General features: G+C 36.4%; 1 protein-coding gene across 2 annotated transcripts in view; it reads right to left on the bottom strand.

Annotated features, from left to right (window-relative positions):
• NCOA3 (nuclear receptor coactivator 3) overlaps positions 1-24,050 on the bottom strand; it is a gene marked incomplete at its 5' end in the record, with an annotated part of 54,747 nt that overhangs the window by 14,385 nt on the left and 16,312 nt on the right. The window contains 10 exons of one of the 2 annotated variants that reach the window (XM_083873231.1): positions 97-485; positions 1,369-1,516; positions 2,643-2,783; positions 3,579-3,680; positions 3,931-4,119; positions 4,670-4,844; positions 5,817-5,917; positions 7,421-7,593; positions 9,360-9,469; positions 14,501-14,576. In XM_083873231.1, the coding sequence (XP_083729357.1) occupies positions 97-485; positions 1,369-1,516; positions 2,643-2,783; positions 3,579-3,680; positions 3,931-4,119; positions 4,670-4,844; positions 5,817-5,917; positions 7,421-7,593; positions 9,360-9,448 (1,507 nt within the window). Of the gene's footprint in view, positions 1-96; positions 486-1,368; positions 1,517-2,642; positions 2,784-3,578; positions 3,681-3,930; positions 4,120-4,669; positions 4,845-5,816; positions 5,918-7,420; positions 7,594-9,359; positions 9,470-14,500; positions 14,577-24,050 lie in introns of those variants that run through there. The other variant, XM_083873232.1, reaches the window with a different exon arrangement.

Raw genomic sequence — 24,050 nt, 5'->3', positions numbered from 1 at the left:
CAGAATGGTTAAAATGGATGAAAGATGGAATTCAGATAAAAAGTGAGGAAAGATAGCTTGAAAAAAAAAAAAGAGCTTATAGCGAAGATAAAATACCTGTAACTGGAGAATACTGGTGTGAACTCATTTTTGGACTCCCTCGATTCCTAGGAGATACCATTAGATTCTGCTGGTTGGAAGTTAAGCCAGGACTACCATGTGGTGGGCTACTTATATTTAACCCAAAACTGTTACTCTGATAAGCAGAGGACTGCATTCCGGGTCCAGAGTTCACTAGTCCCATATTCCCAGGGGCTCCATATCGAGTGCTGGTGAGCTGACCCACTGCATTGGGATCTCCCATCCCATAGTTCCTGTTCTGCATTGACATGGCTTGACCAGGTGACATGTTCATAAGACCATTAACAGAATTTGTGTTTCCAGTCACAGGTGTTCTGATGTTTTGCCCAACAGAATTAGGATTTGGCCGATATCCATTTTGTTCTCTGTGAATTCAACATCATCCCCAGAAATCCAGAGAAAACAAATTAAAACCTTATTTGGAATCATGTGCTACAGATACATTATTAAATAATTGCCCAAATACATTTTCCAAAAAAGAGCAGGGAGAATTCAAGCTTCTACAAAAGCAGACCTAAGCCATGACATTCATTTATTCATTACAGAAATACTTGATCCTTTGGGAGCTTCAAGTTATAAGCACATACAGTATCACTGCCTCAATAAGCTTTAATCAATGGTCAGATTATTAATCAGATTTATCAATTTAAAGATCCTCCCTCTTTTACCCTCTTCCTGAGTCAACACGTGACACCATTCTACTGTGCATATGAACAATGTGTGACCCTGAACAAGCTCAGTTACTAATTTTTCAGCATCTGGAGGCACTCTAATGCCAGAAGGAGACAGATTCCCTCCAAAGTGACATTTCAATTATTCTTGCAAAGAACAAGAACAGGTCAGAAGAAATACTACTCTTAGGTACATTTCAGTTATGGATTATGCATCTGAGAGGTTTTTTTGTTTTTCTAATTGCAAGAGCATATGACTGAGCATTTCTATTTTAAGTGTTTCATCAGTGCTACCACAAAAGACTAATAAAAACATAGCACAGGCCTTGTGCAGGTATTGAGAAAAAAATTCTCTTCTGACTGTGACTGTATTTCTGCCACATAGTTAAAATGGGACTCTGTTAGGTTTACACATTTATTTGTAAGCTATGCAGCTCTGCTCCCCAAATTATTCCCCATCTGAGTTTTAATCAGGTAAAGTATTTTAGTATGCTATTTTCCTCAGGTTATCTTGAAGATCAGATGTACTTTTAAAAACTTTGACATTTATATTATAAAGAGATACTCCTAATTTCACCTGTGAAGGAAGTGGGTAGAGACAAATCCATGGCGATCATTAGTTACAGGATTTCGAAACAGTTTACTCTTTGTTTGTGCTGTCACTATTGTACCATCCGCTAAAGAAAACTGATACAATGGGGTTTCAGCATGACCTTGTGTATAAGCTGTGAAGGGAATATACAAATATAGTTAATACTTTAAATCCCAGGAATTATTAATATGAATTATAAGATATTTTTGACACAATACCCTTCATTCACTGAAGTTAAAAAAAAAAAACAAACTATAAAACTTTAAAAATAAATAAACAAGCAAATAAATAAATAAGATACACCCAATACAGAGAAAAAGGAAGTATTCCACAATTTCACCTCTAACAATAGAGGGAAGATAAAAGCAAACAAGATTATTTGAATGCTGCTGTATTTTGTGCTTACCAGGCACAACTGGCAAAGTTCTGCATTTTTTAACAGAATTTCAAGGCCAGATTACAGATTCCATGGCTCCTGCTTGGGGAAGCATTTTTAAGTTTGCTTCAATTAAAAAACTGTGCAAACTACTCAGAATTCATTTGATGAGTTATGCTGAACAACTTTCAATGGAATGGAAAATCCGTTTTCTGACAGCATGAGTTTCTCTTTATTTAATATCCTCTGTGCTTGAATTACTTTTTAAATCCTTCAAAAAGACTAGAGTTTGGAATTACTATAAAACATCATCTTTCTTACAGAAGACTGTGACTGTACTTCACTCATCTATCAAGGTTATCAAATTAGCATTACAAAATATGTGGCACTGGAACACTGAAAGTATTTTGAGCCCTGTGTCTTGAGAATAAGAAAAAGGCATCAACACAACTGTTATCACTTTCAGAGTGGTTCTTTAACAAAATGAAAGAATGAATCAAAATAATGTCAAACTAACATTAACCAAAAATAACAAGCTTGAGATAATTAAAAATTATATATCATCACAGAAATATAACTGTCTTTATCATTGCTGTATCCATCTGCGGAAAAACAGCTCCATTGAGGACCCCAGATCACGTATCTGGTATTTACCACAATAATTTCCAAAATAAATACATTGAAAAAGCAAAACAACTTCCGGCAGAATTCCTCATTCTCAAGAGGTCATTCTCCTTCAGCTTGTAAATGAATCACAGCAATTAACAAAAACAAAGAAAAAAAAAAGCAACACAGGCAGAATTCAGCTTTTTTGCTTTTCAGAAAAAAAAATGCAGCCCCTAGGAGAAGCAACATGACCCAAACATTGTAAACTGATTTTTACCTTCATGATAGTGGCGTTTATTTGACCATGACTGTCCATCCTTGTGGCATAAGAATCTCTGAATACACCGGCGAATTATATCTTCGAAGCCAGGTCTCATGGAAGATCGTAATGAGTTTGTATCAATGTTGACAAGTTTGCCTTAACAGGAAAGAAAATACACAAATTAAACTCTATATGACTATGACAATTTCTTTTTGTATAAATATGGTACATTTCATAAAGCTCCAATATAACCCTTTTAATCACCAAATTCTGAGCATGCAGAAGTTACATTTATGAACTATCTGCCATATGAGAATATGATGTTGCTTGTTAAAGTATCACTATTCAAAGGGATTTATGCAACTAAGTAAGAGAGGAAGTTAATCACCCACAGGTCACTGTCAGAGCTTTAGAAAACAGTAACTCTAGTCTCTGGTTACAGGCATCTAAGAGATGCACACAGAGTAAAATTTTAAAAAATACTGACCAACTACATTGAATGAACATCATAAAGACGAACTCGCATCTGAAAAAGTCCCATTTAGATTATACAACTCTTTCTATTTAAACAGCATAAACCACTTTAAACATCACCTCATGTATTGTGTAAAAATACAAACATTCTAAAGGACTTCCATTTGCTTCAGTTAGGACCTAATGTATTTCTTCCATGTAAAGGAAAGCAGAACGACAATCGTTTGAAATGCTAGTAAAAGCACAAGTAATGCTTTTTAACAACCTACCAAACAGTAACATAGAGAACAAAATGCCTCCCACAGGTTTTATAACACCTCACTACCAACAGTGGTATATCGTAAAAAGCAGTTGGGAATTCTCAGTATGAATTCTGTTAGTCACTACAGATACACAATACATCCTCCACTAATTTAAAACAAAAGCATTCGGACAAAGAAGAGTCCTTCATACCTTCCTCCTAGGTATACTTCCTACCTGAAAGATCATGTCTTGTAATAAAGCTCTCTGGATTTGCTGGAAACACCCTTTCTGCAGTTGTGATACGACGTGCCACACAAATCATGCAGGACTGCAAATCTGTATTTAAAAAAGAATGTTCCTTCTTTCATCATCTCCTTTTTTACTGTATTGAAAAATCTAATAAAATAGCTGAAGTGTCTCTTGTTGTTATAATTCAAGTACAGACAGTAAGGACTAAAGTTGCTGTGTTCTTGAAAATGGTTTGCAAAACACCAAATAGCTTTTCATGAAAATTCTATGAAATTTTCAGAAATTTTCAGAAATTTTCAGAAATTTCTATGTACGACAATTCCACAAAAATTCCTACCTTCCCCCTCTTCCATCATAGCTCTTGGCTGCGATAAAGCAAAGCATTGCATAGTTTCATATCTTTGATGTATATCGTGGTAGCCACCTACATCTTCCAAGAGATCATGAGAGCTTTTCACCATCATCCGGCAATTGAATGTATGGCTCTTCTGTCTAGGTGCTTCATTAGTCCAAGCAACTCCATTAACTTAAAAGAACACAGTAAGAATTCATATAGATTTTCAGATACAATCAACTCAAAACTGATTCTTCTTAATTTAGATACTCTGTTCCTAGATTACAGATATTAAAGACTACTTGAAGATGCCTTCTCAATATACCATCAATATCGCTTAGTATAAAATAAGAGTACTGAGGACCAAATGAAAAACACTCTCCCTTTTGCACGACATTTTCAGTGATTTGAAGGAGTGCTGAGAAGTCACTCACATATCTTAAAAATAAGAATTTCCTTCAGCTAGCCTTGAGGTATCAGGAAAGGCATTACTTTAGTGTCACCATTTTAAAGGTGAACCAATTGCAAAAGCTAAAGTAAAGTGTGAATTTCCAGCACATTTATTTCTGATGGCATGCTATCGTACAAACACAATAATATTTATCAAGATTAAGATATTTTTGTAGTCAAATATTCTTTATATAAGTAATCTGTTTCGAAAGGTTATCCTTTACAAAGTATTTTTTTCTTCTCTGACCACTTTCAAACAGTCTAGTAAGTGTAGTAAATCAACTTTTACCACCTGAAGATTTAGGTAAGTTTTTAAGAAAGTCCTTCTGGTCCTCTTCATGCAAGATACCGTAGACACTTGTATTAACCAAATCTTCTTGTTTATACTGCAGATACTGTGTGACATTTTCCGATACAAATACTATGTTCCCATCTCGATTTACAACAAAGAGAAAGCCGTCCAACGCCTAAATATTAACATGACAACATTTCATATAAGACATACCAACTAATTCTGAACATAATTTAGTTTAAAAACTGTGCACGTGATAAATGTCAATTTACAATATATTCACTTATTTTCAAAGCTAGAGATGAAGTTTTGAATTCTTTGAGGAAAAGTGTGTCTGGTAGGGAATTATTTAAATACTAATAATTAATACGTCCATGTGATATTCCATTCAGCTTTCACATTGATAACCAGCCTTCTTGTTTCATTATTGATTCATATGAACACTAGATCATGAATTTGTAACATTAATTCAATAGTTAGCAAATTGAAACAAGAAGTTCACCAGAAACAAGTAGTAAGTAAGAATCTGAAGACATTTCCACTATCAAGTGATGAGATAGGAGGATCTAGCCAAATACTGTATGTTCTTAAGTGAAAGAAAAATTTAATATCTATGTTAAAAAAATTAAGCTTCAAAAATTCTTTGATGAAGTTGTAAATATCAGATAGGTTTTCTAGGCATAAAGAAAGGCTATCTGCTATGTACCTTTATTTACTATTATTCTTGGATTATTTTACTTGATGGCAACATTCATTTAAAATGCTTCATAATTTAGTAATACAAATGCAAACACACATAACAAACCTCTCCTTGCAAAAACTCTTCCATTTAATGTCTATCTCCTACAAGACATAAAATATTGCTCATACACATAAGCACTGCTTCAGTAGTAATTTGCTAATGACTGCTGTAATAAATAAAGCATAGGAATATTATGAAAAGTCAAAGGTTGTTATATTTCCTTCTACAGAGAATTTCAGCAAAAGAAAGAAAACATGATAGATTTTATTCCTGACCTTTTCAAACATACTTCTGGTTCTTGCATACTAGTTTGTTACTACAAGATTGCATACTTTATTGTAAGATTTTCACCTGCCTTAAGTATTTGGCTCCATAGGGGTTTACTAGGGCCTCATTTGTACTTGCCTGTAATAAAAGAGGTCCCAACGAATCCTTGTCAATAACTCCTTGGCCCGTGGACGATACATCAGCTTTCTGAACATCATCATCATTAGAAACTGCTTTCCCTGAAAGCCAAAAGATAAATTTCTCTAAAACAACTTTCACATAATGGCCACATTTTAATATTACAAGCCAGACCCTAGAAAGCGTGTGAAATAAAGGCAAAAAGAAGCACAAATGAGACAGAAAGGCTCATATACTGGTGGTCATTAAGACTAGAAAAAATGTCACAGCCACATAATGCCAAAGTTTTTGCTCACGGGAATTGACTTGGCAGTTGAAGCTGACATGATAAACTTGCTTTGTGAACATTTCTTGTTGTTTTTCAGACACTGTCTAATGAACACCTGCTGAGTCTTTCAATAGCTATTAAACACACTCTATATATCTCATTCTTGTGTTTTTATTTTGATCATCTTGTTTTCACTGGTCACAGTCTTCAGATGCCATCCCCACTGTTCTACAAAAAGGCTTTGATTCACATTAACAGTTGTGTGTATGTGTATATATGAGAGTGTATGTGTGTGCATGTGTATAATAAAACTATATTTTAAGAATAAAAAAAACCTAAGTTAATTGATTGCCGGAGAAGGTGGAATGGGAACCCATGCCATGCAGCAGAATTACAGAAAGAGGCATCGTGAACTTTACTTTGTGGTACTTGCTGGCTGGTTAAGCAGACCACAAGAGAAGTACATCTCGACTCTATAATGAAACATCAGAATACACTAGATGACACTATAAAAAAAATGAAAAACAGAAGATGATTTTAAAAAATCATTTTAGCATGTCTTAATAAGATGTGGCAGTTTACCACAACAGGTAAGACAGGTATACACCACAGCATATTCCGTTTTTCCAACGCTTTACTGCCCAAATGACACACATAAGCTTGGGAGGCTAGTCACTGGGAGGTGGAGACGGGAGTGGAGTGGTGGTTAAAAAAAGAAATTATATATACTCCTCACTCTATATTTCAAACATGGGTTTTGCATACACCTGTCAGTTAAAAAAAAAAAAAAAAAAAAAGTATTATATCACTTAGGTTTACCTTAGCCAACAGAAATTACCAAGATGGGATGCATGGCTTCTTTCTCCTTTCTTGAGCTGGCTATATTCTGGGTACATTCAATCACACTAAGAAAGCAATTTAAAAAATAACTATCTCTGATTGGAGGCTTGCCCATAAGAAAAGGATATGTTTCCTTGAAGTGAAAGGCAACAGCATGTATTCTTCATACCAGTGAGTATTTGGTATAGGGTACAAGCAGATGATAGAGTACCATCTCCTTTTTTTTACCTTGTCTGTGGTACAACACTGGTAAGAAAGACCGTAGAAAGTTTTAAAATCCTGATTCCCAACAAAAAGTGATGATAAATACTTGTTTACTTTTAAACAGAAAATTACTTAAGGTGCATTTAAGGTTTGAATCAAGTCAAAGTCCAAAGAGCTGCTCAGTTACATGCTATTGTGAAAACCACTACTCAATTTCCCAAGTAACTATTGCTCCAAAAAAAGAATCACAATGAAATTAAACCATTAATTTTGATTTAGCAGGGAACTGTACCTTGCTCTTTTATTTGTCGAATCTGTCTCACAGTTTCTTTTAAAATAGCACATTTATCTGGTTTGACGTTGAAATTGTCAATGTCACTCAGATTAGCAGATATCAGTTCAGCCAGTTCTTCAATGTATTTGCTTTCCTGCTCACGTCGACGCTTCTCACCGCTGCAGACCAGACTAGGAATCAAGAACATTGTTTTGTATATTTACATAACCATCCAATACAAAACCTGTGCTCACTCTGTGCACAATAATGTACTTCACTTAACACCCACCCATTAAACCTAGGCAGTAGTTGTTCTTACAGCAAACGTGAATCTGAAAGGCAAATGTGTGTGTTTCGTTACATTGCTGTTTGGTTTGCATATTTTAGAAGAATTTTAACTACAAATTTATGTCAACAGGATAGAAAAAAGCTATTAAAAAAGAAATCCTCCTGTTTTTACTCTATTACTCTACTGCCAGATTTAACGAAAAGAGCAGCTGCTTTTGTTATAAAATTGTAGCACACATACAAAAAGTATACAAAAAGTACATTTTAATCTTAAAAATTGCTTTACAGTTGCTTAAAATTTACTGGACAAATGAAACGATGAAACTGAATTTTAGCATTCTGTTAACTCCCTTCAGTTTGGTTGTAAAGAGATGACTACAGGAGGTGATACCTCATAAATTTCTAGGCACGAGGAACTTAATGCCATCTCAACATGCAAGAAAAGCAGAATGCCAGACAACCTTATGTTGCTGGATAAAGTGTCTCTTTGAAATTCCTTTTCCTACCTCGGTTAATGTGCTGAGTAAAGAGCCTGTCTACAGCCTAAATCAACAGGGAGAGATGTCATACACAGTATGGCAAGGATAGGAAAAGAAGGACTCAGAGCAGGGGGAAGAATGGCACATCGAGGTAATTAAAAGAGAATAATCATTCTTTGAGAAGAAACCAAGGGGAGGAGTTAGGAAAATATGCATGGACCAACACTGGAGAAAACAAATACATAACAATGCAGGAACTTGAAAGATAAAGAAAGCTAATGAAGGGTGACAATCTGAAAAAGAACTCTTGAATGGACAGAGAGACACTGTAGAAAGGGAAAGAGAAAACGGAATGGAGGACACTCATAAAAAGACACTGGGATACAGTGAAAGCATTTAAGGGTCTCATACACAATCTGTCGGATGATGAAGGCAATTGGCATATGGCACTGAGGATGTATATATAAAAAGGACAAATATTAGTACACACAACACTTGACAACGAATTTAATAAAAGTTAATACTCTACGGGAAGAAGAACATGAAAGGATAAAAGAGAACACTTCACGTGGTGGAGAGCAGAGAAGCTTGTGGGGAACAGAAAACTGAGTCCCTCAGACAATAGTATCTGACAGAGTTGGGTGAGAGGCAGGACGATAGCATAGATTACCAACATTTAAGATGAGCTTGAAAGAAATGGAAGTACAAACAAACCAGCAAAAAGCTCAACCTCTTGCAATATTCTTTGCTAAATGTAACCACCTGAAATAAGGCCTGCCAAATGAATTACCAGATATGAGATGATGCCTTTAAAATTCCTGGGAAGCAAGAGATTTTTCTTCTTTTGCCTTGCAATCACAACTTTGAAAGGGATTCCTTATCTAATGGAAGGTATCCCTGCCCATGACAGAGGAACTGGAACTATATTATCTTTGAGGTCGATTCCAACTCAATCCACCCTATGATACGTGCACTGTATTAAAATTTACACAGAAGTCTAATTAAAAAGCACAGTTTATTAACTTTGGTGTATCTACACCTAATAGTAGTTACCTATCTTCAGGGTGGAAGCTGGCCTAGGGAGTTTTTCAACTAAACAAATTCCTTAGTTAGAACTTTGAATTGCAATGCAAATTTGAAAAGCACTTTACAAGCTCATTTAAAACCAGGAAAGTTCTATGTAAACCTACCTTGCACCTGGTGTATCACAGGGCAATGGCTTGCGCTTCCTTGACTCATTAGTCAAACTATCTAAGGAGTTTTCTCCTAATCCACTCATCTTGACCACGTATCAGCAACTCTTAAAAGCAATGAAATAGTAGTTGTGAATAAAACACTCAAAATACTAATTCAAAATAGAGAGAACTTGTCCAGATAAGTAATTTATTTTTATCTATTTACAAGTGAATTTTCTTAATGCAAATCCGTAAACATTTTGCTACTAAAAAATAGTGTTTGCTTACCTTTCTTTAAAATCTACTCTGTATTTGGCCAAACACAGGTTATTAAAGCTTTCTATCACTGTAAGCAAAAGTAAAGGTTAAAAATCCATTTCGGGTTTTTTTCAGAGATATTTAAAATTGGCATCATTGAACTGGGACCACTGTATAGCTCCAGTTCCTCTTTAAAAAAAATATTCTCAGTATTTAAACATATATTTAGATAACCTGAAAAGAAAGCAATAAATTAACGTTATACCTAAACACAGTTGCAGAAACAAGTAATTTTCTTTCTTAGGAGTATATCAGGGGGCTCACAGGAGTTTCATACCCATCTCTGCATAAAGCTAACAGATTACTATTACCATCTTTACAGGTTACTATAGTTTTCACATCTCTTGCTAAACCTTCTAAAATCAATATAATTTTCTAAAACTTTGAGGCCAAGGTAAGCAAAGACCTCAACCATCTTTCCTTTCTATTGTTTCTGCAGCAAAGATTGGGCCATAGCCCAAGGAAATAACAGGTGATTTTGTTGAAGTCTAGTTATATGAACAAACCTGGCGGATTATATATATATATATATATATATATATTTATATTTATATTTATATATATTTATATATATTTATATATATGTGTGACACTCATGCGCCCTCACTCCTAAGGCCAAAAAGGACCAGAGACACAGATGAGAGAAGAAAGGGTCATGATATGCTAGGCTCAACAACACGCTGAGAGAGGAAAAAAATTTAATGGATCTATGCTATGTATGGAGTAGGAGTATTTTAGAACATAACTAGAACTATAAAGTGATCTAAAAGCTTTGTTTTGGGCTTTTGTACTACAATGAGAAAAAACAGATCTGGGCAGTTGGAAATTTAGCATTATTGTATCCTTTTAACAGAAATTTCCAAATTAAGTGTGAACTTAATTTACTGCATTGTTGTTCAGACTACAGTTCTTTACACAGCAATGGCAATAAATGGTGCTCAATATTTAGTTAATAGAGCTAAACTTGTCAGTTAGAGAGAACCTTTTTGCATAACATAACTCAGGCACTAAGAAATCTTTGTCTCCACAAGCACAAACTACCATTATGACTCTTGTTAAAAGAAACTGGCCTAGGATGACCAAATTCCTAGGAGTCAGTGATCACATATCACAAGGACAAGGAACTGACAGAACTAAATGAAGTTTATGTTAAGGTAACAGAGGCTGGTGTCCAACTGTCTCAAGCAGCTCTGCAGAACAGAATATGAGCACCCTGTTGAACAAGAAGTTAGTAAAATTCAAGTCAACAGTGTATCCTCGCAGCAAAGATAACTAGCCCCTCAGAAAGGGCACACAACCAACTAACTTCTTCCAGGACAAGATACCTAAGAAAAAAGAAAAAGAAGTGTGTGTATTACTTCTGAAGTTACTAACCTTGACTGACTGAATTTTTGCATATTGGCTTCTTGGGTGGCAGAAAGAATCTGCTTTAGTTTTTTTCTAAAGTCTAAACTGAAAGGACAAAGACACACAAGAACAGATTCGCACGAAGCAGCATGGAGGCTTTTAATTCTACACATGGAGAATTTAAAAGGACATTCTTCTTATAGCAGTGCAAAATTTTGAAAGCTAGACAGGACAGAGGAATGGACTACTCTAACATCTCTAAAAAGCCCAGAAATAAAATGGCATATTTTTTAAAGCACAAATTCTCTTTGCAGCTAAGAAAATGTTACAATGCTTAACATAAAATTGTATCATAGGCAGTCCTCATGCCATTTGATACACATTACAAAAGGAAGGATAACGTGTTTTTTAAAGGACAACAGAATTAAACCTAACAATCAAATATAATCTTCCATTTGAAATAAACATTTACAAAAGATGCCTAACTTTGTACTATGGGCATGAACTGTACAGATAAGAACTTGGTCTTACATATAAATATTTGATAAAGAAACAGGATGAATAAGACAAACCCAACAGAGAGATGGAAGAGCAAGTCTGAAGACCTTTATCGATTCATATATTCCTCCAGGGCAAAAAACTCCCAAATACATACAAAGTGACCTACTTTACGTAAAGTTCAAGAAAAATACACTGTTGAGCCACTAGATGACAGTACAGAACTAGACAACTGAAAGGATCATATTTCCTTCAATTAGCTTCATTCAGCTGAATGAAAAACTACTCATCTGAACAAGTAAGAAATTGGGAAAAAGAGATTACAAACAGCTTGTGATCATGCAAAAAGCACTTGATTATCTGAAGCTGATACTCAGCATACATATGACTACAGACCTCACAGCTGAGGCTGCATCTTCAGTCATGCTGTAGGTGACACATGCACACAGTTCCAGGACTGCTGCTTCCCCCCCTGGAACTACATTTACAGGCTGAGTATAGACAGAGCTGAAGGTTTAAGAGCTAATGTGGAAAGAGAAAGGAAGAGCTTAAAATGTAACTCTTAAAGGCTAGCTCAAGAAGGATGTGGACAAAGCAAGCACGGCTGAAGCCAAGAGTAAATTCTGTTTAAGAGAAGGAAGCATTTGAAACACATTAAGCAGTTGAAAATTTGAGCCAGGACAAACATTTCACTATAACATATTTTTGAAGGTTACACGGTTGTATTAAATGATTTAGAACAGAAATGTCATTTTTGGTTTAACATCTACTTGTACTGAGAGATAACTCACAATGCAATTAAATAGCAAACCAAAATTACTACACTTTGTGTCAGAAACATAGATAAATATAGAAGCTTGGACAAGGAAGGAAAAACCAGTCATTTCCCTAGGCTGTTTCCCTACTCTTACACCCAAGTAGCTGGTGGTAGTTTATTGAGGCCTGAAGCTGCAGAGGTGCTGCACATATATTTTCCTTTCCCTAAGAACATGATTACAAGCTGCGCAGGTAGGTCATGCCTAGAACAACTCTGTAACTGTTTAGCTAAGGAAATCACAGACGCAGCTTCCCAATACAGATGGATATACAGTACAAATTGTTAACGGTCTAACTATTTTTCCAGCTACAGGAAGTATTTGCAAAAGAAGCTATTACTCAGTGAGTTAATAATGAAAGAAATCGCCAGTTTTAGAAGTACCAAGTGTCATATTTGTTCCTTGAAGATGAACCTGTAATTTCTAATGGGCCAAGAAGTTTTTCCAAAAGGAAGGCTATTTTGGTGAGCTTTCCTGAAGTTAAGTATTTCAAAAGAGAACCCTGAAACACAGGTTTCAAAAGTTGAAACTTTTAGGCATTTCTCCTACTAAAAGCTCAGCAGTAACTGTGCTGAAAAAACATCAGTCCTTATTATTAAGGTGCTCATGCTTTTGCAATGTACCATACACTTTTCGTATGTCAGGTCTATGCATTTCTCAGTGAAAAGCATAAATGAGTTGTTTAAAAGGTACTGGGTTTTGCCCATGGCAGATAAAGTAAGTTCCAGTAATTACAAATCCATCCATTGCAACAGCATATGTACAGACATATGTTCCAAACAAAACCATAGGATTTAAAGAAATCATGTGCGTTTATGAGTAGCAGTGTCCAACCTGCCAGGGTTTCAGTATTTTGACAGGGTAAAATCCATTGTATTCTAAAATTCCACCCTGGAGTAACAGGAAAACAACGCACATGCCAACAATACAGTACATTTGCAATGGGGAAAGTTCCTTAGGCCGCTTCCTACAGAGCATTCAACCCAAAATGAGGTTGAAACACCATTTGCAACGTGATGTTGCTTATACTAAGCACATTAAGCAGAAAGTTTTCCATTTGATACAACTATTTTTTCCCTGGTCTTACTCAACTCACCCCCACGGAATTTGGAAAGCTACTAACTTACTATCCCTGAGAGTGCTTTCTGCTGCTAGCTTGTCTTACAACGCACTCGTTTCCTCGCCCAGCTCAAGCGTGATTCCCTTGTGCCCATGATCTCAGCAGCTTGTAGATGAAAGACCTATTCACCAAACAGGACACGGCAAGTGAGAAGGTCTTGTCCTAGCAGGGGCCCAAAAAGACAAACAATTACATGCTTCGGATTCAGTTTTTATATCTGTTTCGCTGAAACAGTTGACTACCTTCCCTACCGCACAACTTTACGATACTAATTTAAAACATATCCAAAATATTTTCTTAAATCATGTTTTTTGCATGAAAACATTTTTAATACTTTGTTGGTCGCATGAAACCACCAAGTTTTTCCAATTAAAGTATGTGCACTTGTGCTATTTTGCATCCTTGGAAGCTCTTTCTGTCTGAGCTGATTTCTTGTTTGAAAAATTGACTAAGCAGAACTTAGCATTACTCAGGATAAGCCAGTTACACAGAATTAAATCAAACGAGTATGAACTTGAATGAATCATGAGGATGCCCTGGAATTTTTTAAATTGTATATAATGTTAAAATATTAAGTATAATCCTCCCTCCTAAAAATCAAGATATAAGTCACACATTTTTGCAAGATGCAGACTGCAATATTTAAATTTTGATAATAAATAAAACTAGTGGATATTCCATTCTGAAACTCTGTATACTTGGTGGAAATTTGTTATTTCAACCTTGTATCTCCCTCAAATGCACATAAGAAATTATCAAAGGTTTCCAGTAAGATTTCTGATTCAAAATATTCTTGATATTATGCAGAGATTCTTTTGTTCTAAGACTGGCTACAGAAACAACTGATGTTTCCACTTACAAAGACAGGAATCCACAAGAATATAAGCAGCCATTTCACTTTCTGGCAGTGATGCAGTAAGGTTTTTGGTTTGTGCTTTTTTTCTTCTTTCTTCCCTCCCCTCCTTTTCTTTTTTTAAAGTACATGCTTCTTATATACTGAACTGTAGCTTTAAAAATGTTCAGGTATATATAGTCCAAATATGAGATCAGTCACTTACTAGTCCTTAGCAAACATTCAAGCACTGCATATTTTTCAGAGGACCTTCAGTAGCAGAAGTCATTTTAAGTCACATCCTGAAAAACAAAAATAATATATAATATGTAACCTCATGTAACTGTCATCTCTGTTGAACTCTGTCAGAGTAGGGACAACTCTGTTGTCCCTACTCTAAACCCACGTGGCTTCTCTTCCATATACGGAGGTATTAGCCAACTGCTTAACATCTTAAATTAAAAGAATATTTTATTTCAACACTGTGGTCTGTTTTGATTCACATGAATTAGTTTAGGTTATTGGGGAGCTTATCAAAGGTTATTAGGGTGCTTATAACAAGGCACAGCCACACAGTAAGCATTTGGCATTTGGGGCATTTGTAGTCAGCTTCCCCATCAGATCTCACCACATCAGTGTAACTTACAACATGTGAGCATACAATTTCCTGTCTAGAGCCTGCTCAACCAAAACCCAAGAGTGCTCAAACAAAAACATCATTCAGCATGTTTTGATCTCAATGAGCTCAACATACTGACCTTTGACTGATTTACCCACTCTCAGGATGAGCTACAAAGATAATCAATTCACATCATGTAGAAACTTGGCATCCAACACAGTCTGGCTAGCAAATCTAAGTTTACATATGGTAGGTCTTTTGATCTAATTTTCAAAACACATAAAGAAAGATCATTACATTACAGTCTGGATGAGATGGCTAAGTGACAAGTCATATTGTTACCTGTGGCACAGATAACAACATGGCAGACACCTAAAACCAGAACACACTATACTGTGTTCAGGTTAAAAATATACCTATATATATAATGTGCCAGATATGGTAAACACAATGGTTACTTTTTATAAGAAGACATTAAAAGGGTAGCATTTGCCATCTTCCTTAAATGTTTCAGAGATAAATACTGTGCCTTTAAAAAAAACAAGAACCCAAATACAATACATTTTAAATTACAGCGTGTAAGACCAACATATTTTTAAATCTCTGAGGAAGGGGCAAACACAGCAGATAAAAAAATCACACTGAACCTTTACTACAGCTTTGTGAATCTGAAAGTGCAATGTAACAAGCTACTGAAACAGACACTCGTGTACACTGAGTAAATAAAGAAGTTTTCTTGTACCGTAATTAGTTTATACTAAAAAGTCTTTCATTACCTTTTAAGATGAAAGCACATATATTTACATTATGGAGCAAATAGGAAATTATATTGGTAGTATTGATACACTACTGTGCTAATCCAGCACTTCCCCCATCAGTACAGTAACTAATAAAACACTAATCCAAAATACAGGCATTTGATCATTTTCTGCTCTTTCTCCCTCCCACATTCCTCCCACAGACAAAAAGGTGATTTAGAAGGTAATAAATGACTCAGAGACGTCACTGAATCAGGACTTTCAGTTAAAAAAAAAAAAAAAGGCACCATCTATAATGCCAGTGGAGCACACCTTGTTGCACCATGTTAAATATTCTTAATTTCACGCACATTCATTTTATATTATATATTCCATCTTAGGGAGACTGACTTTTCAGATGTTATCAGGTTTCATCTACCAGTTCCTGCAATGTTTATGTTTAGTATACACCATGAACTCCTGGTCTGTTTTTCAGACAGGACAATTCACTTGAGCCTTTTTCACTTTGCAGGTATTAGTATGACAGGACACTTTTAGTTAAGAGATGGTCAGAGGTGGAAGATGCTTGGAGTTCATCTCCTGTTCCTTTGATAAATAATGTGTTTGATCTATGTCTGGAATGCCATTACATGTTAATTTGTTTCCTACACATCCCGGCTTGCCAGTCAGAACAACAGATAAAGGACCATGCTAACAGCAAACAAAATGTATAACAGAGAAAAGTGAGGCCCCAGTGAACACCTCGTTACAAAAAAAGGACTATTTTTTTATCCTTATGCCTTCAGTACACACTGCCAGACACTCGTAAGAATTTGTCACTTGTCAGCTTCCAAACAAAGCACCGTGGTGAAGTTGGTCACTGCACCTTATCACAGCTCCAAAGACATGTGAGCTGCATTCTAGCCTCAGAACAACTTCTACGCTCATAACCCAGCTGTGGACAGGTAGTAGCTTATCTGGCTAGATGAGTTTGTTCAGGAGATAGCTTTTTTAAGGAAGAGGCAATTGGGCATGATGCAGCCATGCCACTTATTTGCGTGATGCTGCCAGTGAGAATTGGTATGCTCAAACACAACAGGCCAAGAAAATATTGAAGGGGGTCTTCAATCTTGAGTAATTTCCAAGCCGCTCTGCTGGAAGAGGTAATTTGGGCTTTTGATATAACTGACGGCTTCAGCTGAGTGGTTGCAGAATATATTTAGAGTGTTTTTAACATAGCTAAGTCCTTAAAGACTGGTATCCAAAAAGACGTGGTAAACAGTTATTTTAAAAAAAAAAAAAAAAACTTAAAATTTACTGAATACATGCATACATAGAAACAGAAAAATCTCTAGCTCAAATACCAGAAAGAAAGAAAGAAACAGGATCTGATATCCTTAGATATCCCACCACAGTGGGATATCTAAGTATGGAACTAGTAGGAAATAACAGGACACCACTATTATATTCTATAAAAACATGCTTATAATAACTGCAGTCCCTCTTCCTAAATACTAAAAGGCAGTTCCAAAAAACGTAGCACTCCACACTACCAAACCTCTACTACTGAACAGAAGCACTGATCACCCTCTGAAAAAAAGTGCCAGAAACTGGGTGGCATGCAATCATGAACTTGCAGCCAGTTGAAATACACAATACTTTCAAGGGCACATGTATTTGAAGGAACAGAGTTCAACACAACAATATGGAGAAGCACCTTGAATAATTCAGCTAAATGTTTAATTCAATCTCAGCATCCTATAAAACAACCAGAAATTAGCTGAATCAACAGATTTTTTACCTTTTGACTGCTGGGAAATAAAGTAGCCAAACATGAAAGGATGTTGGTACAAGATATGTAGTGCAAAATAAAGAACAGTTTCCTGTTTCTGTAAACACTTGCTTTTCCTATGCATAAATAACCTCTCTCAAGACCATGAAAAAAAGAAATGTTTGCTTAGAGCAAAATCATTTTTAATGAATGGAAGATCACTGCTACTGCTTGCTCAACTAAACCATTTGCATATCTGTGCAACTAATATAGTCCCCGAGCAAATACAAATTGTCTACCGTGAGACCTCAATGTATGGAATCAAGAGATGAAACACACATGGTGTTCCCAGTACCTCAAGGAAATATACATCTATGTTACGATCTGAAATCTAAATTCACTCTTCTGACAGACAGGAAATATGGTATTGAGGGTAGCTAATCTCAAAGCAAAAATGTCTATGTTCATATTGAAATTAAAATAAACAAAGTTAGAAGTATTTCTTTAAAATTAGTTATTCTTAATACTAGTAGTTGTTTTAACAGCACAGGTGCAGCCTTTAGTCTTCAGGATAGCATAAATATAGCTTTAAAACTAATTGCACACTTATATTTTTTCTCACTAAAACAGCACACTCCCTTGGTGATATTTTTAAATCAACCATCTTCTGCCATACTTTGCTGTAGATTTTCAGTATACACAAATACCGGCAGCTAAATTTTCCATTCACTCAAGTAGAATAATTTAAAAATTATTTGTGACCTTAATTTCGTTTTGTATAGCCTATGCTAATTTGCCTGAGAAAGGAATCAAAGGAGGAATGGTCATTAGAGTTTCATGTGAGAAAAGAACCCAGAAGAGTCTACACATCTGTGACATCTCAATATGAATACAGACAATAGGAGCCTTATACAGCTATACAGGAGGGTGTGGGGGAAGGAAGGCTCGCAAGCCTTTTTTGTTTGTAACACGAAGATGTGAATAATTTTTTAAAATGCAGTTAGGAAGCCTCACAAGGCATAACTAAATTAGTCTGTTTCTTGCTAGATCTCTCTGCTAAATTAAATTTTTAGATTAATCAGGCAGCAGTCATGAAACAAACTCAAGCACAGAAACAGGAAAAGAAAACATAAGTAAAGACTTTCTCTCACTAAACAGACATAGACGCTGAATGAGACATATATTCTAAAATTTCTAGCACATTACAACATTGTATTTATTTCTTCATTACGTTACATCACTTGTAGCTCCAGTCCACACTATTAAAACCAGGTATCTCATCAAACAGTTTTAACAGGGAAAGAAAAAGGAAAAGGGAGGCAGCAAATTGATCAGTTACTGCTTGTGCACACAAATTGAAGAAATTGTGAATGATGGTATAAATGTCCTATGAGGTTAGTTGTGTTTAACACAACAACACACAGTATGAATAGTAGAAGCAGTGTGGAATATTAATCTGCACATCTCTAGACATATGTGAGGACATCACCACACATCCTCAAGACAGAAAAGTGATTACAGTGGTCCTCTCATGACTGTATCATAATAACAACAGAGAGAGAGACAGAGACAGAGACAGAGAAATGATGGTGCCTCTCAAGTGAATTCTGGTTAATGTTGTTACACCTACATAGCTTTTGGAGCAGAGAACAAAAACATTTAAAAAAAAAAAAAAAAAAAAAAAAAAAAAAGGGGGGGATGCCACAAGGAAAAGGTTAGCATTTAAAAAGTGGAAAGCTTGTTTACATGGGAAGAACTGAAAATGGATTGAAACAGGAAGTACAGGGCTAAAAAAAGAGAAGACTGCATCTTGCAATGAACTATAGCTGATTATAAAAAGATGCTTAAGTAGCACATCAGAAGCAGGAAGCCAGCTAGGGAGAGAGTGGACAAAAGCACAAAAGCATAAACTGGGCACTCAGAGAGAATAAAGCCATAGCTCTGAAAATTTCTTCATGTTGGCCTTCACCTTTGTCAATCCAAAACAACATAGAAAACGTGTTGAATCCATTCTGCCTCTTAGGAGTGTTTGAGATTAACTAAGGTTTAAAACCCTGCTGGTTCCTAACCAGGAGCAAAAAAAAAATCCCATCTTGAACCTTGAATTTTTAACAAACTGGTCCCAGCAAACTCTGAATTCCAGACTGGCTTCAGACGCTAATTCCTCTTTTGTCTTTTGGCAATTTGGATATCAGTTAAAGAAGAAAGAAAACTATTTCCTAATATAAATAAAGAAAAAAGAAAATTATTTCTTATGTCATCTGAAGTGTCTTCCATGTTGAAAGGATTAGTATGAATGCTAGTAAGTGTTAGTGTGATGTTTTTATTAAGCATATTAGTAAGGAGAGAAAAAAAAAAATCTATCTTTCACCATTGATCAGGAATTAAAATTACAAAGATCACAATCATATTCCTCCATTCTAGTTTTAAGTCACCTTCAGTCTTGAGTTACTTGGCAGCCAGCATTTGCGATGGTTCAGCACAACACCGAGTTACTGAAGTAACAGGAAACTAAGTCTAAAAATAGACCAGTAAGCTATGCAGAGTGACAGAAAATCTGAAAAACATGAAAACAGTAATTTATTACAGACTTTTTTCTCTTCAAGAGGATTATTAGACAAGAATAATTACATGCAAAGTTTTTAACATTCCAAAACAATCACATAATCCTTCATGACCTCTAAAGCAAGGACGACAAGTTTGCTTATTATTTGGCCAATGAACATGAACTGTTTAACCACAAAACCAAAATGGCTCCCAGAAAAATTGGTCATCCCTGGAAAGAAAATGTATCTTCTCTTTGACGTGCGTTTCCTAAATGCATGTTCATTTACCTAAAGAGAAGCTTTAGGTCCATTTATTCTACTAAGGAACTGCATTTTTACTATGTTTAATTTTATGATTTCTAGAAAATATATGCTTCTAAGAACATATCATACATTTAGTATAATTCCATGTACTAAAAGTCTGATCTGATGTCCACTAAAACATTTAATAGGTAAAAATGATCTTTTTATCTTTAAACATTACTCTTATTTTTTTTACATCATAGTGCCAGTTTATAAAATGCTTATATTGTGACTAAATTTCATAAAAGAACATCAGTATGGGTGCATTCTCATCTTAGTAAGAGTTAACATCTCTAGAACAAAATGTTCAAAGCTACAAGACATACTGAACATGTGTATACACGTTAAGCTCTGAAAGCTGCTTAAAAATGCAAGATTGAGTAAAGTTCATGTGAACATTTGTATACATGTAGAGCTTTGAAAATGTAAGAATGAGTAAAGTTCACTTTAGCCTTCATAAATATCAGCTGTCGGGCATTGCCAACCAATACAAACAATGTTTTCCACAAACTAGAGCCCAGTAAAATGCAATTTTCACTTTAATGGCTGAATACAATGCATTATACACAGCAACATCTATGCAAGGTCAAAAGTTTACTGTTTTCAAATTTTAACTTCCAAAGTAGGATATTGTTACACAAGCATCATGACACTGAAATTAATGGAAGCATTTCTAAAAATCTCTTGCCAAGTTACACATAATGCTCTAATAAGCACTTTCTACAGGAATGGACATAGTCAACTTCTAACTAAGTCAAATGCAATCCCAAAGAAAAAAACGTTGTTCTTATATCCACTTTCAATTCTGTATTTTTCCAGTCCAATTTTACTTGAACATCTTCTGCTGCAGCAATCACTTCTTATAAAATTTTAGTTGTATCTTGCAGAATTAGACCAAGAAACCGAGCAAAGTTTCAGAACACTAGCTGTACAATAAGACAGCAGGGTAGAATCAAAGTGGCAGAACTTTCCACTGAGAAACCTTATTTTTTAATAACATGATTAAATACAACAATCAACTCTATCTACAGCATAGCCCACTTCAAAACTGCTCATTCCCCAGATCTGCCATTTGATACCACATATGATCTACAATTTTGTAAGTGAAAAATTATTACTATGTTACCGTTACCATGCCAAATGGGGAAGTGTACTTTAAAAATGTCATTGTGATTACCATTTTAACCATGCAATTGTTCAAGTGAAGTCTAAGACATAATAAATTATGCTTCAGAAATAGAGTTCAGAAGTGATTCCTAATTTCTGATAGTTGTTACTCACTCTCCTTTAGAAGAGCATTTATTCCCTTTTACTGTGATAGGCAACGTGATGTGCAGCTTCACTGCAGCGCCACTGTGAAGGCAGGAACTGCCATGAAACAGACAATGAGGAGCAGACAGGATGTGCAGAGGCTCAGGGAGGACAGAATGAAGAATCAGAGGGAGTGGGGGAAAATATACTGCATAATAGCTACTGCTTAGGAACGCTAGCTGGAAGAAACAGGGAGGCCACAAACGATACCTGTAAGTGCATGTTTCTTTCACAGTTGCAAGAACTGCATACATGAGGGTGCAGAGGATCTGCTATTAATCACTTAATATTCATTGTTCCCTCGATGTTGCTGGCAATGCTTCTGGAGACTCCCTCGATTCCCAGAAAAAAGGTGCATCAAGAACAGCAGCATTACAAGACTATCCCACACTGAACCACCACGATTCTGTCCTACTCTATTAATACTGCTTTGAAGTAAACACTTCTTAACTACTAAACTGCTTACAGAACTGAATTTTTAAGAGTCCAAATCACAGCAGTCGTGGGTCTCTCCCCAGCCTAATCTCTAATTAGGAAAATGAACACGCTATATAAACCGACGAAACTATTTGCAAGAACAAGACAGGAGAGATGTGAAAACAACAGACTGAAGTAGTCAGGCATCGGGTTTCTTTGTTGAGGAAGAGTTTTGAATGTTATCTCTAGGTAAGGTGCTGAGTGACTCCTTGATTAAGTGGCACTTAACATTCAGTAAATTTAATGTTCCAGCAAGAACTGGCCCATACCTGTGCCTACGAGCTAGTGAGGGAGCAAATGGAAGCTGATGCAGTAATCAAGTCAGCGATTCTTTTGTCAGTGAAAAGACACATTTAAGGGGAAAGAAACGTGAAATAACAAAATGTCGTATTCATACTTCGTCGGAAATGTAGATCTGCTAAAATTTGTCTGATTTTGCAAAGCTACACAGGGAAGGTGAATTTTCTCGGCCACAAGTATTTTGGGTTTGTGATAAAATCTGCATAGTATGAAAATGACACACACGCTAATTAAGTCCAGAATTTGCTGGAGCCATACACCCGAAATAAAAATTCCTAACACCGGCTACTCTGGGCCCCCGACACTTCACAATTCGGCAGTGAAGTTCAGCTGACACTACTTGTCTCTCAGACTGAGGCGTTGGGGGTTTTCTTGTTCAAGGAAGATGCAGAATAGAAAAGTAGTTAGTTAGATAAAGTCGTATTTAATTCACGGACTGAATGAACCTAGTGTGAACTAAATAGTAATACTGAGACATTTTTCTGTCGGATTTCGGTAAGGAGACACCACTTGAATCTTTTAAAAAAAACAACACGTTTTTTAAGCAACTGAGCTAGCTGAAACCAGCGCACCGGGTGACTCATCCTCCCTTCCACACTTTCTAATTAGCCCTGATCGTCAGCATCAATTTGCAGGTTGCTTTTAGTTGGTCTGTTTCTTTTGTTTGGTTTTCTTTCTTCAACCATAAGGAAACATTTTGGAAACTGAAAAAATGGATTCCTACTTGTTTAGTGATGGGACTTTTAGAAGATAGCCGGTACTAGCCGTTAAGGCGAATTCCAGCTTTGACGTTAGCGGCACACAGACAAACTACTCGCTTGTTGTTCTCGTCCTCCTCCTCCCTCGGGGAGGCTGCATGCAGCACAGCACGATCACAGCGAAAAATACAGGAAAAGGAGGAGGGGGGTGGGGGGAAAGAAGCCCTCTGCTCTTGGCAAGGGGAAGGCGTTCCACAAGAACTGCTACAGGGTCAAAAGTTTACCGTGGTTTCAATTTCACCTTTTTGCAACCAATGAGCGTGCGGCGGCTCCAGACAGAACCGCGGGCGGCAGCGGCCCTTAACTCCTTGCGGCCCGGCCGGCCCGGGAGCGGACGGTAAGGGAGAAGGGCCTCTCCTCCCTTTCCCCCTCCCCTCGAACGAGCAGCAGAACGCCGAGAACGCCCAACAGCCTTCTCCGGACTCAGCACTGCTTTCAGCATGGAAATAAAAGGAAAGGGGAGTCCGTCGGAAGCAGTATGGCAGCGAGTCAGAAGTGGAGACTTGCACAAGGAGGGCCCCTTTCCCCCGCTTCAGCGGAAAACCATGGCAGTAAACGAAGGGCTAGAACTGATACTAGGCGTTATCAAAGCATCACTGAACTCTGGAGGTGTTACAGCTATGAGCTGCCTGTTTGTACTGGCAAACAGGAACGACCTTGAGAAAGGGGAAGGAGAGGCACCAACACAAAACTGTCAGAAAAGATTCTGAATGCGAGGTCCAGACCTGCAGTAATTTACTTTGCTTCACGTCAAACGAGGAATCCACGGTGCTGTGGCACAAGGCTGGGCAGCCCAAGAAGTACTGCTGCCCAGTCTTCACAGTACCAGAAATAAAAGCCTGCTTTTGGATGCTGACTACAAAACAGGACATAATTTGCTCCATGAAGGATGGACATTGCATTCATGGCTCTTGGCTACAAAAATTCTCAAGTCTTTAGAGTCTTGCAAAGGAA

This window comes from Zosterops lateralis (assembly GCF_965231275.1).
Source record: "Zosterops lateralis genome assembly, chromosome: 16".
NCBI classification, from domain to species: Eukaryota; Metazoa; Chordata; class Aves; order Passeriformes; family Zosteropidae; genus Zosterops; species Zosterops lateralis.
The sequence above is the reverse complement of the archived record's forward strand: the minus strand, read 5'-3'. Positions and strand labels throughout refer to the sequence as shown.